Source organism: Phycodurus eques, chromosome 3 (assembly GCF_024500275.1).
Source record: "Phycodurus eques isolate BA_2022a chromosome 3, UOR_Pequ_1.1, whole genome shotgun sequence".
Lineage (NCBI taxonomy): Eukaryota > Metazoa > Chordata > Actinopteri > Syngnathiformes > Syngnathidae > Phycodurus > Phycodurus eques.
Genome location: NC_084527.1, coordinates 9734358 through 9752308, shown reverse-complemented (window position 1 = coordinate 9752308; position 17951 = coordinate 9734358). Strand labels below are relative to the sequence as shown.

The 17951-nt window shown below is 40.5% G+C and overlaps 1 protein-coding gene across 2 annotated transcripts in view; it reads left to right on the top strand.

Moving 5' to 3' along the window:
- The window catches only part of fbxl17 (F-box and leucine-rich repeat protein 17), a 245879-nt gene that overhangs the window by 84896 nt on the left and 143032 nt on the right, over positions 1–17951 (top strand). For both annotated transcript variants that reach the window (XM_061671939.1, XM_061671938.1), the window contains exon 8: positions 11851–11981. In XM_061671939.1, the coding sequence (XP_061527923.1) occupies positions 11851–11981 (131 nt within the window). The remainder of the gene's footprint in view (positions 1–11850; positions 11982–17951) is intronic.

Sequence of the window (17951 nt, the reverse complement as noted above, 5' to 3'; positions counted from 1 at the left end):
CCGTGCAGATCAGGTGGGGGGAAAACAGGCATGATCTTGGAGAGACAGCCAAAAATCAGGTCTTTGCTGACTTTGAACAGAAGAGAGGTATAATGCTCAAATTAGGCTGAGTTACTGGTATGTGTGGACCCCGTTTAAGTCGGCATCCAGCTTCTGAAAAGTGTTTAAATCACCTTATTTCCATCGTTCTCTTTCTAAGCTTCTCTATCAATCAGTCTTTGGATATTGCCTCCCTCATGCATATGTGCTCTGTTTGTTACACACACACACACACACTCACACTCACACACACACACAGACACACACAAACACAAAAATTCGTTCTGTGTCTTTCCATCTTCCTGTCAAGCACAGCTCTTCTGGTACTGATTAAGTCCAAGGTCGACTCTATCGGAGAGTCGATGTTAAGAAAGCCGCTCGTGGTGGCGGCGAGTGTTCCTTCCGTCGCTCTTAGATGGCTTCCCCTTTGCCTGTCATGACTTCCCACAATGTCCCTCCTCATAGATCAAGCTATCACTGCCTCAAGACAATGTGGGCCTCATACACTTTTTTCCCCCCTCCCTGTGAGAAAGCTGCCCTGAGACATAACAAATGACGAGCCTTTTGAAGAATGTGTCACCGATGAAACAACATATATTTTGAGTCTGCAATAGCTTTGTGTCGTCTCTCTGATGTGCACAACTGGGACTTTTCTGGTCTTAATTTGGGGCCTCGTAGCTTCATTCAGCCGTGTTGCCTCAGTGGTTTTGTTGTTCTGCGCCACAGAAAGTTGGGGCCTTTGATAAATATTCCTTAAATTTGAGAGAACTGGACCACAAGTAATACCTCACTCTCTCTGTCCGTTTATGAGCGTATAAAACAGTCTGGTGTGGGAGAGGGAGGCTATTTAATGTCAGTACCACAATTATATGTTCCATTCTTCGAGGTGGCTGTACTGTGCAGTGGCAATATCAATACTTTGGATATTGAATTTATTTTCTCCATGAGTAATAATTGAAAAAGATGTAATCTGCTCCAGAGGTCAAAGTTCTACCATCATAAAAGTGTTTAGTATTGTAATATCATTGTACTCTTTTGGGCTGCTTCTTTTGGGGTTGGCTGTAGTAGTCCTTTTTACAAAGCCTGTACAAGCGAGTTTTTCCCCCACTTTTGTCCAGGTCGCTGTTCTGTATAAATAGCACTGACATGGGATGGAGGGACAAAGTTGATACAGCTATTTTGGAGTTTCAGAGCTGAACAGAGGGGACACAGATTCTGCCTTTGTACAGAGGACCCACGGTTACAGTGCATGACTGCGCCGATACATGAAGTTTCGAGGTCATGAACGGCGTGCAATGAACTACGTTGGGCAGAGCCGTATGAATACTGTGACTGTTTTTCTCTGGATTTATTTTCATTTATGCCCTAAAAGTGTTTTTCATACAAATATTTACGGTAATTATGACTTTACTGTTGTGTTAGCGTCGGTCTGACTTATGTAAGTACGTAATTGCTTACTGTATAAATTGTGAACCTGGAGTTTGCAAGAGCATAAAACGAATAAATATAATGGATATTGAAGGGCTGGGTGATTCATCTCAATTTTATGGTGATTACGATTTTAGCTTCTCACGGTTATAAAAACATAAAGAAAAACGATGAATGTGCTGAATGCCACGGTGTGTGTGTGTGTATGCAAGTTCCTGCCTTGTAAAAGCACCCTGAACGCACCTGTATTGCTTGCAGCAGGCATTCGACATGTTATTCTGCCATTCCTGAGCGTACTTCAAGCTGTTTATTGACACCCCAGTTGGAGTTTACTGTAAAACTAAACATACAACTAAAATAATAGACACTTTGTATATTTAAATACAACACAGATCGTTTCAGAAACATCCCCAGCTTAATGCTAATACTCAATAGAAAACCCTATTGACGGGCTAGCAAAAATTAGCATTAGTTTCTTAATTTTTTTAAATTGATATTCTAATATATTTTTATTCATGAATTTATTTTCTGGTTATTCTTTTAATTTATATTTAAAGTTGAATTTTGATAATTGAATAGGGACAAGTTTTGAAGTCACTGAGTAAACGTGTTTATTTATTATTATTTTTCCATAATCACCCAACCAGTAGTATTTGTAACGTAAAAAGTGGCTGCCATCTTTGTAGAATTTTCTAAAACTCTTCAAAGGCCTCTAAAATCATCCATAACAAATACATAAATAAATTCCAGAACAGCAATTGATGACTAAAGTACATGACTTATTCAACTAATGCCGTTTAAAATGTCATAGTAATTTGAACTGAATTTCAGCGCGTACAAGCTTATTGGTGGATAGCTTTAACTGAAACTTGTCAGCCAATTGGAAAAGGGCTTTCCGGCGTAGCAGACGAAATGAAAGGTTCCAGGAGATATGTTGAGAAATAATGAAGTTATACTGTTTACTCAAATTTGAAGGCGGTTTTATTTATTTATTTATTTTTTTTACATATATATACCAAATTTTCTGTATGTGAGAATATCGCACACATTAACGTTCCAGAAAAGAATTGTTTTTTTCAGACACAAAAACCTCAACCACAGACTCATTTTAGGAAATCTTGTCACACGTTGCTAGTAATATCTAAATAATACAATTCCCATTAACATGATCTGGTTATGGGATGCTGTGTTAAACACACAGTTGTGGCAATATACTACTAGTGTGTAAAAAGCAAAGGCGCTATATCTTCTGTTACTGACCTGATGTAGCAGTTTTTCATGATCTATTGTTATTTGTACGGCACAGTTTTTATGCTGAATGCCCTTCCTGATGAAGCTCTCTCATTCTTTTGGGCTTGGCTGGGTGTTGGGAGTCAAAACAGTAATAGTTTCATGGAAGGCCAAAACATGTATCACTACACTGCCAACATTGTTGTCTTTCAACCTCTCCCATCAGAGGCCCCCACAGCAAGTATTTTTTCCAACTCGCATGATATGTTTGGCTCAGTTTTTACACCGGATGCCCTTCCTTGCCACACCAGAGTAACTGAGACAAGCAACTTAACCTAAAAACAATAAAAAGTGGAGTGAACCTTATTTTGACAGTTCCTCTTTTTAGTTATATCGTTGTCATTACCATTTTTGTCTTTGGTTTATCATCCTGGATTCCCTTGTGAATGGGTATATGCAAAAGACAAAAGAAGCCAAACAAAACACAAAACACATGGGGGAAGCAAGGGATTGAGGGGAATCAACTGATGCCAAGCCATGTTGGCTCACTGTAACCCAGATGTCTTAGATTTCGTCTTCCTTATTTCGTCATGTGTTATCCATCCATTTTCTAGCCCTTTTGCTGCTCAGGGTCCAAAGGAAATTTTGTTCCTTGAAATTGTTGGTTGAACCCCAAATTGTTTGACCTCCCAACTGTTTATTTTCCATTGGTCGACTATTGGGTGCTGTGAGTTATAATTGGTTTGGACTTTCTCTCTGGCATGCACCTCAGCCACACTCTCTCCCCCAACATGGAATGAGTGATGTCTGGCTTTTCCATAGTCTGCCCATACCTTATCTCACACCCTCGTTGGTGCACTGGAAATACATTACCACAGTGCCCCGTGTCACCCCTGGAAACGAGCTATTGAACTAAATACATGTCTGCACCTTTTGCTATATCAAGTAATGTGTGTGTGATGGTTTACTTGTGCACCACCATTGTGTGCCAGAGGTGGAAATAGGGATAAAGGAGGTTGGGGGTGGCTCGCAGTATTTGAGGCGTAAGAGGGGCTTTGGTGCAAGAAAGGTTATAGAGGTGGAAGGGGGTGGGGGGGTGCTGAAAATGGTAATAATAATTTTCTCTGCTGCTGTATGAAAGAGATTTGGGGATTTATAAATATAATGAGCAATGAAGAGCCTGAGGATGATGCGTTTGCGGGTGTGTGTATGTGTTGCGAGAGTAATTGAAGAATAATTCATTTAGCTGTCAGACGTTTTAATCCACAGACGGAGGGACGATGAAGGGCTTGTTGACCTCCAGTGGGGTTGAGCGGGCGTCTTGCATCTTGTCTGGTTATTGGCCAAGCAAGTGCCACTGTACTGTCTGGCGGCTCAACCAGCGCTCTTTGTTGTCTGTATGCGCGCAAGAGCGCACGTGCAAGTGTACATAGGCCGAGCCTCACACAATTCGGCGCTCGCTATCTCCTCCTGAGCCCTTCCTCACTACTGAGTTTGTTATCAACACCAGCACATGCGGGATTAGTGGCTGAAAGGGAGAAAAAAGGAGTGTGTCAGAGGAAATAAGTGATAGACAGTAGAGGGGCACCTTACAGATATAGACAGAAACAAACACACACACACGCACACACACACCCATCCATCCATGACTGCACAATATAATTTATTGTTGACACCAAACATGACTTTTCCAGTTTATGCCTGTCTTTTTGTTTTAAATATTCCTATCACAATGTTCCATATTAAACGTTTTGGATTTTTATCTGACATGTATAACATACTTTTGAAAATAAAACACAATTTTCCCTAGGGATTCCATCCAATTTGATACATTTGTTGTAAAGAATTGATCATTTGCGTGAAATGAATTGGACTATTTGGCTGCAACCAGCAGATGTGCTGTTGATTCAGTCTTAACTAGTTTGCTGTCTCAATAAGACCAACATGAAATTAGCTGTAGGAATTTAAGCTACATTCACAAATACTTTTTTGGTGGAACTTATCCCCAGCTATTTGCTGAATACTAACCTATTTGCACTTTTGTGCTCTTTCTAAAACACCCTAAGATGCCACAAGATGCCGCCAAAGCCCGGTCTAATCGGTGTCAAGGAAGTACTTTACAGTGGTGCCTTGACTTACAAGTTTAATTTGGTCTGTGACCACGCCCTTAACTCAAAACATTTGTATTTCCAAATCATCATTGAAATGAATGGAAATGTCATGTCATCTGTTCCAGCCCCAAATTGTCCTCCTTCTGGTATCTGCACCTTGGCACCAGGGGGCAGTATAATACAGACAAAAAAGTAGTATTAGTTGTTTTTGGCAGAGGATAAAGAAAATTATTACCCTGGAAGTATTATGTTGTATGTCTACATGTGTTGCCTCACTGTTTGTGATCAAATATCCGTTGCTTAAAGGGTTATAACAACACCACGGCTATCGATGGTATTCGTTAGCCCATTTTTGATGTTTTGCATTGTGTGTTAGCTTGAAGCTAGCAGTTATTCCTTAGGCAAAAGTTGTGTTATTGTTTAAAATAATTTGATTGTGTTTTTATGTTTGGTTTGACAACAAGCTCCAACTGGAAGTGGCAATAAACAGCTTGAAACCTTTTTTTTTTAAAGAATTGTTCACAATGTCCCAAACAATTGTTTGTTGTAAGATGAGTTGAGTTTGCTGCCACCATCTAGCGGTCTTATCTCAAATTTTAGTTTGCAAGTCAAAGCTAAAAATCATCCAAGCAAAGGCTCATATTTCAAAAGATTTAAAGCACTGTATGTTGAAGTGACACATCTCGAATGAGAGACAAAGTTTCTGTGTCGGGTAGTGGTAAGCCTGGGTTTTTTTGTGCAAGATAGGGGAGTCTTGTGCATGTACCCGCGCAATTCCAATACATTTTGTTTTTTAAATCACATCATCTGCAAGCCATTTATTTACAAGGGTAGTGCTTTAAGATGTGAAATTATATTAAAAGTAAATAGTGGGGCATTACTGTAGAGCAACAATGGAGAGAAAAAGTATAAAGATAATCCATTAATTGAAATTTTTAACTCATATTCCTGTTGAATTGATCAAGGCACTTTCGGTCGGTCTGTCTCTAATATTGCCATAATTTGAGTGTAGTAAAGGGTAATTTTAGGATTTTTTTTAACATTTGAAAACAAAATTCATTTTGTCAAAATTAATAAAAATTACGATAAAGATATGTTTTTAGCCAACGCCTATGGACAAGGGATGATGAAATTGTGGCCCACTCTGTCTGAATGAACTCTCCGGGACTCTTCGACACGGATAAGAAAAAAAAAAAGTGTGTATGCATGAGTGCCCACTTGTATTTGACACGGCAACGCTCATCTCACCTTTTTGGCCTCCGTTGCAATCCTGTCTGACACAGTCTGCAACACACGATGATGTCTGAGCGGAATGTGTAATGGCGGCAGTGCCACTGCTGCCGCCGCAACGACACGATCGCACTTGTTGTGACTTTCAATTCCTCTTCAGAACTTTGAATGTTAAAGTGACTGTCTGAAGTATCTTAAGACTTGTTTGCTTTGCGCCACGTTTCCAGGAAAGTTAACTTTTTTACATGTTCGCATATGCATTTATTAGTATGCATTTTCTTTTTTTATGTACTCATTGGCTAGGGTAATAGCTACATTCGGTCTATAAGATGACTTCTTTCCATCGCTTTAACCCTTGCGGCTTAAACGGTGATGCTTATTTGTGGATTTCCCAGAAACCGCAAGCATCACATTTTTTTTTTTTTATTTATTTATTTTTTTATGAGCTCCATGTTTATGCCTTAACTGTATAAAAATAAAACAAACAAAAAAATTCAATCTGCACACATCAAGCATTCAGGTCGATATTCTGATCTGATCTGCTCTGCTGAATCGCACACCCTCATGCCAAAAATGGGACGGAATTCCCTGTGACGCAGACTTGGAGCACCAGCAGTATTTTTGACTCTGTGAAACTTTGTGTTTTTTTTTTCATGTTTATTCGGGCCTGTAAACCAGTGTGGTTTATTTGTGAAAAAATTTTAGATCAAGGAAAAATACTAAGCAAAAAATGTTTTCCCAATTTTACGGTACTATGAATGCCAGGACAGTAATAGGCAATGTCATATTGTAAAGCAAGAATCACCAACCGTTTTTAAACTGAGAGATGTGAAGGGCTACCAGTTTGATACAAACTTATGAAATAACAAATTTCCTCAAATGACCTTAAAATGTAGGAATACATTTTATTCTCACATAATTATCAACAATTATTTAACAAGGTATTAAACTGATAAATATCAATATGCAACACTCTGTTAATCTGTTTACATTGTCAAATGACCACCTCTACAACACACCGTACCGAGGAAATCACAAAGTCCCATAACTGATGAGCTTTTTAGAACAGGCGTCTAGGCTACTCATGTGGCCTGTTGCCCGTGAACACCATTGGTGACCCTTACCCTTGTTGTAAAGGAACTGAAGTGCACCAACTGCTTTTGCCTGCTATTCTGAACCAAAACTGGCTTGAATATCCTTTGTCGGCAGGTATGGGTTAAGCCTATGATGCAAGGGATTAATGCGACATGCTAGCAGTGTATTAAATGTATACTTTTTGCTGTGTTGTGAGCACAAATGCTACAAGAGAACTGTGGTCCACCATTGTTTTGTTGTTCTTTCAGCCTCCAAACCACTGCTGCCATGACAACAAATTGCCAAAATTACAAGGTTTTTATCCATAAAAAGGGTATTCTTGGTTAAATCCCAATTACCAATTAACCAGCGCTCTGAATTAGCAGCTCCTGGTCTCCTTGTATGCTCTTTTGTACAAAAACAACTGTCCCTAGTGAGGTTTGATGGACAGCACCTGTCTTGAAGTCCTGTAGCTTTGTGGTTACGACATCATATCCTCCGCATGAGGTCCTCCAGACCCTAACTTCCTGCTTGGCATCGCATGACGCACAAGGTTGTGTAAATAAATGTAGTAATAACGCAAGAGTTGTAAGTGAGTGTGAACTACCTGGCCCTATAACACGGGCTTAATGCAATAAAGTGTCAAATCACCCCCTTCTAATATTGAACTCCCCACGCTTATAGCCAAGGGAGGATGTACTTTTAACAGCATATTTTATTTTTCTTTAATTTCAAACGGCGCTTTGCGTTTGACCTCAGACTCTCATTCTTCCTGCCTGAAAGAGGCTCTAATTGAAGCCGAGCCAGGAGGAGCACCCCCTCCGGTCATGTGCGCCAAATTAAATAATACTCATTTCATACAGAAATGTGCTGCTACAACCATTGTCTCACGTATGAGACGTTGTCTCATCAATCTCTGTATGTGAATTGATTACACGTTTTGGGTAGGAAACAATGGAGAATTTGTCCATAATTTATATCCAATTTACTGCAGAAAGATTTAATACTGCCTTTGCACACATCAGACTTCATATAATGAGCCCCTCCTGCTCTTTTCAATCTACATTTAAATTAAAAACATGCCTTTAAGACATATGAGTATTGGTCATTAATTTACTGATTGGAGATTAATTTATTTTTGTAAAAAAGGTTTGATTCATTAGAGCAGCATGAGTTCATACTGTGCAATTTTGTTCCGAGAATCTCCATTGTATTTGTGCATTTGAGCGTGCGTTCGGAATATTCATAAAAATCAATGCATGCATTAATTTGTGCACCAGCCTGCGTATATTCATGCGTGGGGATGCCAGGCAGGCCTCAGAGCAGCTGGATTTTGCAGGTTTCTGTGTTTTTATGAACAGCATGAATAATTATCCAGGTGTAGCTGCCAACTCTTGGGAGACATGACGAAGTCTGCGTGGTCACAGGCAGCAGAAAAAAAATAATCAACTGAACCCACAGCAAAACCCCCATTCGTGTTCACTTTTTTTAAAGTTGCTTTTTCATTCTACCTAAATCACTGGCTTTGTTTTCCTTCACTGGCGTCGACACCGTTTCTGTTTGTTTTTCTTCCTCTGCACATGCATTCCTGTGACACATGTCAGCACGAAATGAACTATTTCACTAGTGGAAGTGATTAAATTCGATTGGACCCGTTAAAACGTTTTGAGTCAAATTAATGTAATCTGTCAACTATGAGAAAACAAATGTCGGCTTTAGGTCCTGTCACATTATGTGGGTCTGAGTAATTACTGAAAGGTTGTTCTTTTTTTTTTTCTTTCTTCCATTCACCAGCTTGCATAGCTGGCTTAAGAAAGTTCCAGTTTTAGCTGCCTCCTTCCTTTCACCAACACATATATTTACTATTTTCGCCCACCTAGCTACACTACGGGCCAATCGAATCTGACTGTGGTTGACCCCATTTCCCATTGGTTAGCCACATCAATGAAATGGACTCCATTGGCTGTAGTAGCAGCTCGGTTTAGCCGACATAAGCAGTTTTAAATTTAGTGAGCAAATTCGGCTTTTGTCCTCGGGGGGGATTTCCTTCAGGTTTAATCACATTCATAAATTTTCCTTCAGATTTAATCAGGTTCATAAATCTAAATATGTGTGAGGATATGTAATGGTCACATGGCAAATCTAATTGGATATAATGACACGCACACACACAGATCAGGTTTATTGTGGATGAATAATTCAGGTTGTTTGTTTCAGCATTGGCCACAGGGGGCCGTAAAAACTTTTTTTTTGTGAGAACATAAGCTCATGTTTGTGCTCGTCCACATTCACCTACGTGTTTAAAAAGCTAGCCACTTATTCACTTGACCTTATTCATCACCCCTTTCTACAATGCACGCGCGCACACTAACACACACACACACACACACACACACACATACACAAGCTGTTTATTTTCCTCACGGTTATTCAGCATATACGGTACATACGGGCGGCTCTGTATTATCACTGTGTTCTGTGTTATCACTAAAGCCTAGGGAAAAATTCTGTTTCATGTTTATTGCATGCCTAACAAGTTTAAAGGTTTTGATAGCAATCTTCTGACGGTTAGCGCTCTCAGCATGCGAGGAAAGACGCTTTCCATGTGTGATTACTTCACACAATGAACCTCTGCCGCTGCGTGCATTCATGCTGCTGCTTTATATGTCAAAACCTATGGAGCCAACAGTGGTGCTCAATGATCTTAACGCCCAATGTGAGCTTGTTTTCTTTTTAGCCCCGGCCGTGACATATAGCACCCCGCCTCCCTGGTGGCCGTCTGGAATATGCCTCTTCTATTACCTTACCCGCATCAACACGCGTGCAGTTAAATGTGCGTCATTCTTTTTCAAAAGCAAGAGTTTTTTTTTTTTTTTTTTTTTTTTTTGGGACACCGTGCATGTCAGGGCTACAGGATTAATCCTGGGACCTCTTTGGGGGTATTCAGATATGAGAGAGGGATTATTTAAAATTGGGGAGAAGAAAGGAAGTGTATTGGCTCAAGTCCTGCCACCAGTTATGGATGCACATATTGAAAAACTAACTGCCAAGCAGACCTTTCTTATGCTTTGATGGCTTAGTGTTGAAATTGAACACATTTTGAAGACATTCTTTTTAATTAGTGTATGTGTGCATAAACATCATAGGAGAAAGAGACTCAAAATGTTTTGGGGGGGCAAATTTTCAAAAGGATGAATTTTTATCAGGAGTGCTTTATAATTTAGCTAAGTCTACATTTCTACCATTCCATAAGTCAAAATGCACTATCCACTTAAAAAAACAAACAAATAAAAAAATACTTCCATCCAATAGATGTCTGTTTACCCATCAGACAAAGGGTAGGAACTGTAACTATCTCAGTTCCTAGGCAATGTCCTTTTTAAACTAACATTAAGTTAACTGCTGGGCCCATTTAAACTATTGCAAACACATTGCTACTCAAAACCACAGTAATGAAGCATGCAAACGTTATGTGGAGACTTTCATGACGATTAGCGTTCCAGTAGACTATCACAGTGTGTCCCAACCTTTATTGAGCCAAACGACAAATTTTATATTTGAAAAAGCTCACGTCACACCACCAACCAAAAATGTAACGAAAAGTAAAAAACTGTGGCACCTTGACGTCCAAGTTAAATTCATTATATGACCAAGGTCTTGACTTTTATACTTATCAAAGGAATTTTCTCCATTGAAATGAATTGAAATGTCATTAATCTGTTTCAGCATCCCAAAAAAGGCCACCATTTGTTTTGGTACATGTTTTTGATAAAGCAGAATAGCCCTGTATTGTATAAAAACATACCAGTAATAAAACATTATATAAGAGGATGTAAAAAAATGAACTGATTTTATAAAGTGTAAGTACTGTAAATTAGGACAAACTGAAAGTCACAACAGTGTTGTATGTGTGGCTTTAAGGGCGTAGTCGAGTTGCGCCAACTTGGCGGGTTAGGTCTGGTACACACAAGGATTTAAAAACAATTTTAAGAGATTTTTTTGTTTGTTACAGACCCCACAGATGAACATTAAAAAAAAATCAGGTGTTTAACAGTTTTGGTCGTATTGTGTGCGGTATGTGCCGATAAATCTCAACACTGCACACCACACACATAAAGACTCTGTTCCATCACTGATCTGTAATCTAGTCCGCCAAGACAGAAATCTTGCGTCATCAAACGTTATCTAACAAAAACGAAGAAGAAAAGGCATCACCCGGGAAGCACAAGATGCAAGACGAGGAGAGGGAATGACGGAGGTTTTGGAAAATTATTATTATTATTATTTTTTTTTAACAGAAGTATTCCAAACTATTTCACGTCACGACTCGGGAGCCTTCAGCTCCCCACACATATGAAGATTTGTATTTGTTAATATTGAACGTTTAATATTTAAGATTGTCGACTCCCACCCACTTCGGACCCTATTATGTGGAAAAATTCACTCTTAACACACCTCGCACCAGAAGATAATGTAATAGGATAATCAGAACATTCTCATCCTTGGTAGGGAAGGGACAAAATTGGGACGGAAATATCCCAATTATATTTGTGTGTACCAGGCCTTAGTCTTTGTGTGAGCATCTGATTGTGAGTTTTTGCCTAGCTCGATGTTGCTGTGTGCATCCATTTTTATGTTTCGGTGAGCTACGCAACCTCCTTTTTCCATGCAGTGTGCCTTGGCTCGCAACATTTTCAACACAAATCCTGTAATTAAAACTACCTTACCATGTTTTTAGCTTCGTAACCTGACCGTCCTGGACCTGCGGCACATTTCTGAGCTGAACAATGAGACGGTAATGGAGGTGGTGAGGAAGTGTCGTAACCTCAGCTCCCTCAACCTCTGCCTCAACTGGAGCATCAATGACAGGTATGTCAGGCTCTTCTTTTCAGTGTCTCTGTGTTACGCACACGGTGTCATTTTTGGATCCCGTCAATGTAGGCACTTGATTACCACTGATAATCAGGCCTCACACAGTAAGCAGTTTAAGTGTTTATTTCTGAGAAAATTGTGACATCGGTATAGCTTGTTGATATATAGAGGCCCAGGCATATACTTTACCAGGGGTGGCCAACTAGTCAGAGGCGAAGAGCCACAATTTTTACTGTGTTCCTGCCAAGAGCCACATCATACAACCCCAATTCCAATGAAGTTGGGACGTTGTGTTAAACATAAATAAAAACAGAATACAATGATTTGCAAATCATGTTCAACCTATATTTAATTGAATACATTACAAAGACAAGATATCCATCCATCCATCCATTTTCTGAGCCGCTTATCCTTACAAGTTGCGGGCGTTCTGGAGCCTATCCCAGCTATCTTCGGGCAGGAGGCTGGGTACACCCTGAACTGGTCGCCAGCCAATCACAGGGCACATATAAACAAACAACCATTCGCACTCACATTCACACTTACGGGCAATTTAGAATCTTCAATCAACCTAGCATGCATGTTTTTGGGATGTGGGAGGAAACCTGAGTGCCTGGAGAAAACCCACGCAGGCACGGGGAAAACATGCAAACTCCACACAGGCGCGGCCAGGGATTGAACCCCAGTCCTCAGAACTGAGACAGACGCTCTAACCAGTCGTCCACCGTGCACTTTGTTTTTAGCAAATAATCATTAACTTAGAATTTTATGGCTGCAACTCGTTCCCAAAAAGCTGGAACAGGGTCATGTTTACCACTGTTACATCACCTTTTCGTTTAACAACATTCATTTGGGAAAAGAGCACACTAATTATTGAAGCTTTGTAGGTGGAATTATTTCGTGTTCTTGCTTGATGTACAGCTTCAGCTGTTCAACAGTCCGGGGTCTCCGTTGTCGTATTTTATGCTTCATAATGCGCCACACATTTTCAATGGGAGACAGGTCTGGACTGCAGGCAGGCCAGTCTAGTACCCGCACTCTTTTACTACGAAGCCACGCTGTTGTAACACGTGCAGAATGTGGTTTGGCATTGTCTTGCTGAAATAAGCAGAGGCGTCCATGAAAAAGATGTTGCTTGGATGGCAGCATATGTTTCTCCAAAACCTGCATGTACCTTTCAGCATGAATGCTTCCTTCACAGATGTGTATGTTACCCATGCCATTGGCACGGACACAGCCCCATACCATCACAGATGCTGTCTTTTGAACTTTGCGTCCATAACAGTCCGGATGGTTCTATTCCTCTTTAGCCCAGAGGACACGATGTCCACAATTTCCAAAAACAATTTAAAATGTGGACTTGTCGGACCACATAACACTTTTCCACTTTGCATCAGTCCATCTTAGATGAGCTCGGGCCCAGAGACGCCATCGGCGTTTCTGGGTGTTGATAAATGGCTTTTGCTTTGCATAGTAGAGTTTCAAGTTCCACTTACGGATGTAGCGCTGGACTGTATTTACTGACATTGGTTTTCTGAAGTGTTGCTGAGCTCATGTCGTGATATCCTTTACACATTGATGTCGGTTTTTGATGCAGTGCCGCTTGAGGGATCAAAGGTCACGGGCATTCAATGTTGGTTTTCGGCCTTGCCGCTTACATGCAGTGATTTCTCCAGATTCTCTGAACCTGTTGATGATATTATGGACCGGAGATGATGAAATCCCAAAATTCCTTGCAATTGTACGTTGAGGAACATTGTCCTTAAACTGTTCGACTGTTTTCTCACGCACTTGTTCACAAAGAGGTGAACCTCGCCCCATCATTGCTTGTGAATGACTGAGCAATTCAGGGAAGCTCCTTTTATACCCAATCATGGCACCCACCTGTTCCCAGTTAGCCTGTTCTGTTTGATGAGCATTCCTCAAATTTCTCAGTCTTTTTTGCCACCTGTCCCAGTTTTTTTGGAACGCGTTGCAGCCATAAAATCCTAAGTTAATGATTATTTCCTTAAAACTATAAAGTTGATCAGTTTGAACATTAAATATCTTGTCTTTGTAGTGTATTCAATTAAATATAGGTTGAACATCCATCCATCCATTTTCTGAGCCGCTTCTCCTCACTTGGGTCCCGGGCATGCTGGAGCCTATCCCAGCTGTGGGAGGAATGCACATGCAAACTCCACACAGGCGGGACCGGGGATTGAACCCGGGTCCTCAGAACTGTGAGGCTGACGCTCTAACCAGTCGGCCGCCGTGCCGCCAGGTTGAACATGATTTGCAAATAATTGTAGTCTGTTTTTATTTATGTTTAACACAACGTCCCAACTTCATTGGAATTGGGGTTGTATACATGGGCACACACAGTTGTGCCAGTTTTGCCCCATGTTCCACACCCCTAGGCACACATAAACTGCCCCTCTTCCACTCACTGTCTCACTTTCTCTTACACACAAAGACCTCTGCTCTGGCAGATTTACACAAAATATCACACATTAAAATAATAGTGACAAAAAATTACTCCCTCAGAACTAAGACCACAGACCAGTCATTTTCAACAATGAACACTGTGTGCACTGTCTCACAAACAAACTCGGTTGAATCTGCAGTTCATGTCTACAAACAAAAATATAATTTACAATAGCATTATTTCTCTCACCATGCATGTTGTTTGTGGGCATTGGGCCATTCCTTGCCCTCAACAATTCTTTTCAAATAAAGTTGAGTCAGTTGTTGCCAAGCGAAGCAGTTTCTTCATGTGTGTCTATTCCAATTGAGAATATACATGTGCACATGGGCGTAAACGTCACATCATTTATTAAGCTAAAGGTCCATTGTGTAATTAGCGCAGTAGTTGGAATTGTTTTTACACTTTCATCAAAACACCCGCTTGATTAAAAACAAGTTACAAGTAGTTAAAAACAAGATCGCCGCCAAATATACACTCTGGTCGGAAGCCGCCATATTTACAAGTATGTGTGTTAACGATGATGTCACCGCACATTTACGCCATAACAGAGCACGCACAGACAACAGAGATTCACACATTCGGATTCATGGTTAACATGACGAAAATGTATTTCTGATCGGTTTGGAATAAGGAAGATTCCATCGCTGTGACACCAAATGAAATTTCCTTCAAATTTGGCCTGTTTATTCTGATTGAGGTGTTTATGTGGAGCGTTTTCATAAGGGGAAATTGTGTACTCCGTTGCGACTGTTTCTGGGTTGCCTGGCAACAGGCATTATCGTGCGGCGTGAACGTAAGAGCCACAAGAAACTGGTCAAGGAGCCCCATGCGGCTCCCGAGCCGCAGGTTGGCCAGGCCTGTGCTATACTATACCATGCTATGCTATGCCATGCCATGGCAAATAAATCCAAAACAATGACGCCTTGTAATCTTGCAATATTAAGGCAAGCAAGCAAAGCAAGTTTCCCCCCCCCCAGAAATTAGCACAATTTTAATGTAAGCCCACAGAAAGGGGGGAAAAATGGCACATAAATAATAAAAGAGAGGAAAATAGTTACAGAAGGTTTTCCCTAATCTCCCCCCCAAAATGGCTCATTAGTGTCTTGATTGACAAATAATGTGTTGACTGTTACAATTAGTCTTTTTTTTCCTAGTATCTATGAGCTGACAGATGTGAGCCATTAATACAATATTTTAATCACATCTTTGACATCTCTACAGTATTCAAAATTGCTAATTTGTTCATTTATTGGTGGTTATATGAAGAAACGTTTTGGCTACTGATTGATAGTTTTATATGATCTTACATTTGGCATTAAACTAAACGTTTCATTCATGGCAACATGGATGTTTCATTAGGCTGATTAACTTTTTAAACATACACAGCCAATGGAAGATAACACACTCATGACACACATCTGAAGAAGAAGAATCCATCTTAAAACCCTGAAACAAAAATTATATAAAGCACATTTTCTGTTTCTTTGTCACTCTGGTCATCTGTCTCCGCTGCTACCACCATCTGCTTTGGGAGACGGGGGGCTGCACAGTATTGTAGCAACAAGAGTAAACCATCTCCTCTTTTATTTATCACCCCGTGTTTTATTCATATGTTTCAATTTAATCTATCGATTTGCAGCTACGGTTGTTGCTCCTTCGCCGACTGTGCTCCCAGTCTAGCTCAGGAGTGTGAACACAATATTGAATTTTAACGTGGTGCACATGGTGCAACTGTGTGTGTGTGTGTGTGTGTGTGTGTGTGTGTGTGTGTGTGTGTGGAATCATTCTTGCACTGACTTTGCACCAGACACGTGATGGGAATGAGACGGTAATACCCTGCCTAGCTCCTTTCAATCATAAAAACATGAAGTTTGAATTGCACGCGCCCACTCACGCACACACAACGTGGTGCATTGATGCCGTAATGATATTCACTGAACTGGCTCATGGGCTCAAGACGTGCATGCATCTGACTGGAATTGTCCGGATCACCCTTTGGGAATATTGTGTGTTTTAGCTTTGAGGGTGACTGAGGTGGTCAGCCGTTCTTGATGAATCTTCCACCATCCATTTTTAAAATCCACTAGTCGTAGGTCCAGTTTACTCTCAGTGCCTCCTGGACATTTCAGTGTGTTTATCATTGTGTGTACATGTATGTATGTGTGTGAATGTGTACATGCCGACTGCTGCTCAAGGACTGAAAGCATATAAAAGCCTTGCAGTCGTAAGATGCTTTATTGTTACTCTTTACAGTAACACGGCTTGATGCATGAAGGTGGGTGGGAATGCTTGTATTTAAAGGTGTGCGTATGTGGGTGTGTGAGAACATGTTGGATTTAAAGCATCAATAATACTGCCACACCGGATCGTGCTATATATTATGTGGTACGTGCGTGCATCATCCTAAAAATGTTCAAACTCAGTCAGGCAATAATAGTATTTGAGTTCTCCCCCTTTCACTTGCAAATGCAGTCAGGTTTTCCCGGTTTCATCATGCATGACTAGAACTTGCAAGCCGCTATGTGATGACACTCCCAACAACAGCTACTTCTATGAAACACCTTGGAGGTACACCTCTGGAACTAAGTTGGCCTGACACTTGCATATACTGTACAAGCACAATGTCCCACTTCCTCCCTGATATGAATATTAAATACCTGAAGGTATTTGCCACAGAAGCAAAAGTTAAAATGCAGCTATTTTGCTATGGACAAAATTTTGATTTCGAGACAAATTAGAATTTTTCATAGCAATCTACGAGGCTAAACCGGCAAAGAAGTGAACAAATGTGCATTCAATTCGATACATATGTTTTAATGATTAATAATCAAGTGGAACCTTAAAAAAAACAGCCTAATAGGTGCGGTTTGTCGTCCGATATAGCTGATTGTCCTTTACATTGAGGCCACATACAAAAATGTTTCTAAAATGCCCAGTTCAGTATAAGGTTGTTGTAAATAAATATAAAACAAAGTTTGAAAGTTTTATATTCTATCCAAATTTACCACGCTGGTGTGCTTGGTCGTGGTGGCATTGTAGACATACAGTGCTCGTCATGGGCGAGTCGCTGTCTTGAGCCGTGAGGAATTAGTGTGCTTCCTCGTTCCAAATCTGTTGCCAAAGGCGAATGTCTTGACAAAATGTTTTTTTATTGTACCAAAATAGCATGTTCCAGACTCCAGAGTGTTTTGTATTCCTCAGAGTTAACACTGCCGCCATGTCGCTCTCTCTCTTTCTCTCTCCGCTGCGCTCTACGGCACAATAGATATAACCATCATGACATGGCCGCCACGTCAATGCCCCTGACATTCAATATGGCTGCCACTTAGGCACGGGAGCCACATCTAGTCATATTATGTATCTGTGACCAGGAAAAACGTCAGTGCCATTCTCTGCCTACATTGCGCCACAGCGCCAGTAAACAACAGCAGCCAGTTCTGGAACTAGCAGACTTTGTCAGTGGCAGTTAAGTGAAACTATTTTTGGACACATTGTTCAGT